The 8227-nt window shown below is 36.3% G+C and overlaps 1 protein-coding gene across 1 annotated transcript; it reads right to left on the bottom strand.

Moving 5' to 3' along the window:
- Positions 1-1204: 1204 nt before the first annotated feature.
- Positions 1205-7257, bottom strand: LOC141288000 (GTPase IMAP family member 7-like). Its single transcript, XM_073820154.1, has 3 exons — positions 7236-7257; positions 2563-2619; positions 1205-2337 (listed from the first exon to the last, which is right to left on the bottom strand). The coding sequence occupies exons 1-3, from the start codon at positions 7255-7257 to the stop codon at positions 1205-1207; spliced, it is 1212 nt and encodes a 403-aa protein (XP_073676255.1).
- Positions 7258-8227: the final 970 nt, after the last annotated feature.

Below are 8227 nucleotides of genomic sequence, written 5' to 3'. Positions count from 1 at the left end.
TGTGTCAAAGTATGTCTTACATATTTTTATGAAAAACATTTTAACCTGGTGACTAGGTCTTTTAGTCTTGTTGTTAAACAAGTGGTATCTCTGATCATATTTCTGTACTAGTTTCTTCAGTGCCTCAGTCCCGTTGATGAATTCTTGCATTGTCATGTTTTCATCTTTTCATAGCAAAGTTTGTTTTCACATTACAGGTGGCATAGAATGCACTGATACAATATTTAAAATTGCTCTTTGATGTCTACATAGAAGGTATATGGCATGAAAGGGCAAAAATTCTCCAGATACGGTTTTACAAGTCCAATAGGATTTGTCCAGAATGAAATATTGTTATTGCCTTATTTGGAAGGTTCTTGAATAATAATGATGACCTTTGCTCTGATTGGCTGATTGGTTGATTGGTTGTTATTTTGTTGTTTGTGTAATTACTCTTAGTTTCAATTGTGTCATTGTATGATTTATTTTGTTTATTATATATTTTTATTTATGATTGATTTCGTTTTCTTTCGTTTGAATCTGACGATTTTAAAGTTATTGTCAAATTTTAGTTTTGTATTTTTCTTTCATTACCTATAAAGTGAAAATTGTCTATTGTCAGTTGTGTTGTGCATACTTTAACAATTTGGAAATCCTGTATTCATTTAGTTTTTAGTATGATGTTGTTGGTGTATTCTGATTAATTGTTTTCTTTTGTGTTGTTTTAGGCCCCTGAGTCGGGCAGCTAGCTGTTCTGTTATCCTGGTGAAGGTGTATGGAGCACGGAGTGTGGATTACCATTACAGTCACTCACCTCAGTGTGTGTGTGTGTGTGTGTGTGTGTGTGTGTGTGTGTGTGTGTGTGTGTGTGTGTGTGTGTGTGTGTGTGTGTGTGTGTGTGGTTTTCGAATAATCACTTTGCAGCTAGCCTAGCCTGCTACGAGTGAGCCTTAATTCAGTCTGTTTATTTGTTTGTTTTTGTTAAAACTTGTACTTAATAAACATGTTTGTATACTAATATCATGCCCCTCAGTGTAACAAACCTGTGTTTGGTTTCTATCAAGTATTCAGTTCCCCGTACTTTAAACTTTATGTAGTAGATGGTTTTAAATCAGAATCTGAGCAGAGATATTTCAACAGCACTGAAAATAATGATATTAAATATGGTATTGCTTACACTATTGATCATTTACAGAACAAAAAAAAAAAAATACTTATGGTATTATCATTTCAACTTACTTTTCTGTCTTTTATCTTGTTTCGGTTTCATCTGCTCAAGCCTTTGCTCCTTCTCCACTCTGTCTTTAATTAGTCTTTTATTTTGTTCTTCTCTATCTCTAAATTCATCTTCTCTTCTTTTTTTGTGTTTGTCCTTATTCATTTGTTTTTCCTCCATCATCTTATTTTTCTTTTTTTCTTCTGCTTCATGTTTAGTTTGAAGATCTTTATCTTCTTTCATTGTCTCTATTTCTGTTTCATATTCAGTCTTAAGCTTTTCTCTTTCTTTCTTCAAACTCTCTTTTTCTTTCCTCATATCCTCTCGTTCTCGTCTCATCTCATCTCGCATCTTTTTCTGCTGTTTATCTAATTCTCTTATTTCTCTTTTCAGTTCCTCTTCTCTTTTCATTCTCTCTTTGTTCATTCTCTCTATCTCTTCTTTTAGTTTCTTCGTCTCTTCTTCTCTTTCTCTGAGTCTCTCCATCAGGATCTTCATCTGTTGCTCTTGTTTTTCTCTTTCCATCTGTCTGAACATCTTACATGAGTAGAAACTCCCTCCGTTTGCTTTCACCATGTTGTCTATCTTCTCCAGTAGATCAGACACCTGTGTTCGGTCTCCAGTCTGATTATTATTGAACACATGATATCTGTTTCCACACGCTTCAATCAGCTTCATCAAAGGAGATCCAGGTTTTCCCAAACACTGTTCAATGGTTTTGTTCTTCAGATCATCTCCTCTGGTGAAGAGCACCATGGTGTACATTAATGATTTCTCACCAAATGTCTCTTGGATAACATTCACCGTTGTTTCCTCATGTTGAGTGAATCGTTGTCCTAAATTGAGCACAATGATGAACACATGTGGTCCAGGCAGGATCATGGAGATGCTGTTGGTAATTTCTCTCTGGATCTCTTCATTAGTAAGTTCAATATCAAACAATCCTGGAGTGTCGATCACAGTAACACATCGGCCGTTGATTTCAGATGTTTCTCTTCGACTTTCTTTAGTCACTGATTCTTGAGATGTTTCTGCTGTAAACAAGTTTCTTCCTAAGATTGTGTTTCCAGTTGCACTTTTCCCAACTCCAGTTTTTCCCAGCAGAACAATCCTCAGTTCTTCATCTGTGTTTTCTATTGAAACTGAACATTAAAAACAGAACAATCAAATCATACTAATTTAAAAAAACATCTAACATCATTTATTCAAACATTCAAAGATAAGCGGGGGAATCAGAGCAAGATGAGCCACTATTCACCTGTTATATTATTTTGATTAGTCAAATATATTGTTTGTTATATTTATACCAAATCACACTCTTAATTGTAATGTCTTGTGAAACACTAAAGTTTGACCTTGGAACTTACATTGTGGTGGGCTATCTTTGCTCCAATCTCTCCTGTCAGCAGAACCACAAACAACAGCTGCAGAAACAAAAGCATACAAACATACTCAGGGATAGGCATGGGCCAGTATAATATTCTGACGGTATGATAACCTTGGATAAAAATATCATGGTTTCACGGTATCACAGTATTGTAATTACTGCTGTTGTAATTTTTTTACTGAACACAGCATATTTTATTTAGATTTATTTAGATTTTATTCACAATAACATAGTTTTACTGAATGATTAAGTAAATATAATTCCTTAAATTACGTTTTAAAAGAAATCTCACTATTCGTTGCTGTCAAAAAAGGTGAGATTTGAATCCTGTATTGGCTTCCGTAGTTCTGTAAAGGAGGGGTGAGCGGTGGACTGTTGCAATTCACAACCTCGCCGCTAGATGCCGCAAAAACCTACACACTGCACCATTGACGTGGCAGAATGCTTAAAGCAAAGACGTGATTTCACTTTAACTAATTTGTTGTACTAATGTTCAATCACAGAAACGTAACATTAGTACATATAGTCTGCTATTCCCCTCTGTGTGTTGTGGGGGTTCACCTCCATCGGCCATCCTGAACTTATATTACTGCTGAGTCTCACTGACTGCGGACCACGTGCACAATCACAGGCTGCATTCGAAATCGCATATTTACATACTATTTAGTAGGCAAAAAGCAGTAGGCGAAGAAAAAGTATGCATGAAATCTCAAAATCCACAAAAGACTAGGCGAGATTTACCTGGATGAAGCACTATTTCTCGCGAGATTCAGGTGTACGTATACCTAAGTATCGTTCGAATATGCCTACTTACCTACTATATAGTAGGCGAAATGGGTACGTGAGAAGAGTAACCACAAAAGAGTAAGGGAGAGATCCCCAGATGCCTACTGCGTCCCGCCCAGATTTCGAAGTACCGATCGAGGGATATACTTTTCTACTTTTCTATCCCAGAAGCCCACGGGAGACCACTACATCATCATCGAACGTGATGGAGAACAGCAACGAGGGTGTTTTCAAAAGTGAGTAGCCTAACGTTACACTGTTCCTTGTGTTACAATCGCATAGAGCAAACTGTTAAATCATTTTAGGTGTAACAGAATAGTATTTGTGATTGTTCTGTAAAAACATGTTTTATATGTATAGCAAACAGGGGCGATCCAGTAAACACACGTATATATCCAAAGTGAATATACGTAAACCATATACATCTTAAAGACGTTTGTTAAATGTCTATTTAATATGTGACAGGAAAAAGTTAGAAAAGAATCACAGATTAGCCCATAATAGACATCTGAGTGATGTGTGCTGTTAGAATTTACTGTTGTCAACACCGTTTACTTTATATGAATGTCACTGGAATGTAAATTAACGCATGTACATATAGTAACTAAACCTAACTGATCTTTTTTTATTTTTCCATTCAAATTGTTGAAAAATTGAGGAGCATTTGTGTTGGATAAAATGCGAGTTTAAATGTAGTATTATACACCCCACTAAACAGATGTCTGACGGACCTCTAGATTACGTCAATATTCAATAGCGACGTACAAAAGACGTTGTTTGGACGTGTCTTTCACATCTTTGCGCAGTGGGACATGAATCACAGAGGTGACTTGAATGTTTTCTGGATGTTACAGGGACAGGGACGTGATGGACAGCAGAGACAGGTGAAGGTGGACACGGTGGTCAGCTGCTTCATCAGAGTAAAGCTGCAGAATTGGCACAGCTGTGTTGATGGCAGTAGTTCTTCACAGGCTGTGAACACGCTGACTGACAGACTGACTGACTGACTTTTGTGCAGATATTGCAAACATTGCAAACAAGGAGGGAAACGAGTGATGCCATTGGGTGTTCTGTGCACCTGTCGCCTTTATTTTTTTTTAGTTTTTATTACTGCAGAACTTATAAGTACAACCGCAGGAAAAGATAGTCTATTCTATCAGTGAACAATCATAATGACAGAATGTTTTTTGTTATTCATAAGCCTCAGGGATGAAACGAGAGAAATACAACAATAAAAAGAGGAAAACAAAGGAGATTTCAAGCCAGTTTTGCGTGGGGATAAACAATTTAGCACATAAATAAATTAAAAACATATTCAAGTGGTTAAGATTTTCGTAATGTTTTCGTAATAAAAAATAACATCTTTAAACCCATTAAACTGGGTTATAGCCTAAAAACGTACTACAGTCATAAAGGCACCTGTTTCCTCTAGTAGACCACAAAATGAGAAATTTGATCAACATCCAAATATATACAGATAGATGAATTAAACGTGTCGCTCATATCTTTTAAATTGTTGCTCTTGTTTTAACGTCGTAGAACGCATGATAACCTCATCACATCGCATTCATACTCAACGAGATTTGGCTGTAGAGTAGTAGGTACTCTTTTAGCGCTTGTTAAGTATGTACTTATTGAAATTAAGTACCTACTCACTGAGTATGCCATTTCGAATGTAGCCACAGACACGCGCCTGCAGCACTAACCGGCGGGGCATTGTTTTCACTGCAGGTACCAGGCCCGGATTGGCTAATCGGGAGGACCGGGAGAATTCCCGGTGGGCCGGTCCGTTTTTTTTGGCTGCGAGGGCCGGTGTCCCTAGCTGCCTGCACTCACAGCAGTCGCCAGGGGCAGACTGGCCATCGGGAGAACCGGGAGAATTTTTGGCCCGCTACCCTCCAATTTTTATTATTATTATTATTATTTAATATTGTTGTTGTTATTGTTTTTGATGCCGGCCTAATGTACTAAAGTGGTTATTTCGGAATTAGCCATTAAATAATAAAACTCTAATAAATCATAAATCGGTTAGTCTTGACTGGCACGCGTTTCGTCTCGGCGTCCGCCAAAAGGACGCGAGACTCAAGAGTGGAGTAGAAGTGCCCAGGTGGAGCAGAGAGACACATCTGTCCTGTTTAGGACCTAAAGTGCAGGTCAGTTGCATCTGTAAACAGACTATTGTAGTTTTGTCTTTGTTTTACTTAAGTATTGAACTGCTAACAAATATAACACATGTGCTAACAAATGTTAGCAGTAGCAGTCAAATGCTAAAATTAACGAAATAAAGCGTAGAAATTTAGCTGACAAATATTCACATCGTTTTAAAACAGGTTTAGGGAGCTACCCTTTTGAAAATTAACTGTGGTTTTACTAAACATAAAAAAAAAAAAAACATGGTTACTACGTTTACCATAGACTCAATAATACCATGGTTAATTTTCCTTAGGGCAAAACATGACCCATGATAATGCAAAAACATGTTTAGTTTTAAGATTTTTTAATAAAGATATATTCAAGATGTAGCTAATTTTTGTTGTTCTAATTTTAACATTACGACAATAACACACGGTCCTAATGTAGTGGCACTCTTTTTTCTGTTGTCCTTTTCTCCATCAAATGTTTTAGTTATAATCATAAATTATATATCATTTGAAAGCTTAGAAGCTCAAGAACCATCCTGGTGGCTGTCTCCTCCCCCTTATAGCAGCAATGTCAAGTGTCATTTTACAAAAGGTCTGAGTCTCAGTATTCGATATTTGGTGGTGTTAAACATTACATTGTGTTAACTGTTCAAATAAATCTTTACTGTGAAGAAACACTTAGGCTACTGTATTTGCACTGAATTGGAAATGACGTCATTTTAATATAGTCAGTCGTGAACTAAAGTGGGCCGGTCTAAGGCTTGAAACTCCAGGGCTGAAAAGGAGTCCCACTCCGGCCCTGGCAGGTACACACACAACCTAGTAGGGAGTCCTGCGCTTTCACTTTGACGAAACAGAAAATGCACATATCGTAGGAACAGTATAACTTTTTTTGTTTGCGGTTTTGAAAAACCGTGCCTTTTTCAAACCGTGACTTTTTCAAACCGCTGTAAACCTGAAACCGGTTATCATCCCATGCCTACTCAGGGATACAACACAATACCTCTACATTTTACTTTCCTTTACAAAATATGTAAATGAGAACAGGTCAGATTTATTACCTTTCCAAATGAGATGTTATCACAGTAAACTTGACCAGAATAATTTGAGATTAAGATTGAAACCAAGGGTGTAAACTTTAAGTGATCCAAAATAGCAACAAAAGGTGATATAAAGTATATACCGTGTTTCTATACACATATTAACATATTCAGTGTTTCATAAAGTATATAAATCGCATCATTTCATGTTTGATTAATGCTACTTAGAAAGTGTTTTCCAATAAATATGACACTAGATATCATATAACATCATATAACAGAAACAAAGAGGCTGCTGTTATTTCACTCTCATGAACTAAATCATCAACAGAAACATGGCTGATAATGAATGTTTAAACATCCTTAAATACCTGAAAATGCCCTTTTATTTTTAAATACTCAAGTACAATGAAATGTGGAAAATTTTTACTTTGGGTACAATTTTGTTTAGATTTGTCTATCAATCATCTTACAAAAACACAGATAAATTTCACCATTAGTTTCACCAGCAGTAAATGAGATTATATGTTATTTGAAGTGTCACTGTACACAGCAAACTAACTTGCATACATCCATTTTATTCAAATGAAACTTATTTTCTTTTAAAGCCTCAAAAGATATGACTGCCTGATATTACTGATGTTAATTCATCTATTAATGGCATTCATAAATCCATAAAGCCTCACCTCTGCTTTCTCTGCTGGCCATGTTGATATTCCACTCTTTCTTTAGTCATGAGTTGATCTTCTTCTCTGATTCCTGTCGTCTGTCTCTTTATCATCCTGCTCATGATGATGTCAGTTCATTAACAGTAATGAGATGTGCACAAGATAACAACTGATCTGAAAGTGAAACCATTTCTGAACAATTTCTGCAGCTCATATGGCAAATATGAGAACTCTATGGCAAATATTACACTCAAATTACATTAAAATAATCATTTTGTGCTGTATGTCATATTTACATATTATACCGTGTTTCACAAACAGTGTTTTTAAAGTAAATGTGATACCTGCTTGTCGAGGTTTGTCATTTTCGTTCATGAAAGCCGAAAGAACCTTATGTGGGCGGAGATTATGACGAAACACGTTTCACTGTTCACAAGAACAAGTTTAAACAAATCTGTTCTGAGGAACATGTACATGTGATTCTTTAGATACTGCAAATCACTGAAGAGCTTCATGTGACTTTAGACAGGAAGACAGACAGACAGTTACAGGACAGCAACCACTTACATTACAGTAATCCAGTGAAGGAGTGGAAGTCGGAAGACATCATGGCCTTTTTACAAATTAATATCCTTATTAATTCTTACACATTTTTAGTAGATGATCTAGCTCATAAATCAGAGTTTAACTCCTAATATTATTTGTTGTTTAATATTAGTAGTGGCTTGAAAGATATCTTAATAGAAGATCACATGATGTAAGAATAAATTGTGCTCTGAATGAGATTTGTGCTTGTTGAAGTTTCTCTTTTCTCAGACACCCGAGGTCACACCTCAGGAAGTCAGGATGACCCTGCTGATTACGGGGACAGCTGTGATCGGGACATCTATGACATGTGTTCTTGATAACTGATCAAATGCGAATCCCTTAGACTTGTATTAGTGAAATCCTGTTGATTTGGTTCTATTTTTCTAAGTGGCTAACTGTTAAGTGTGCGTGTATCAAGCCAC

This window comes from Garra rufa, chromosome 1 (assembly GCF_049309525.1).
Source record: "Garra rufa chromosome 1, GarRuf1.0, whole genome shotgun sequence".
NCBI classification, from domain to species: Eukaryota; Metazoa; Chordata; class Actinopteri; order Cypriniformes; family Cyprinidae; genus Garra; species Garra rufa.
The sequence above is the reverse complement of the archived record's forward strand: the minus strand, read 5'-3'. Positions and strand labels throughout refer to the sequence as shown.

Excerpts from the sequence above, each read along its gene's own strand:
- LOC141288000 (XM_073820154.1), bottom strand. The coding sequence starts at position 7,257 with ATGGCCAGCAGAGAAAGCAGAG. Across the intron at positions 2,620-7,235 it reads GGCCAGCAGAGAAAGCAGAG|CTGTTGTTTGTGGTTCTGCT; the intron begins GTGAGGCTTTAT and ends TTGTTTCTGCAG. Across the intron at positions 2,338-2,562 it reads CAAAGATAGCCCACCACAAT|TTTCAATAGAAAACACAGAT; the intron begins GTAAGTTCCAAG and ends TTTAATGTTCAG.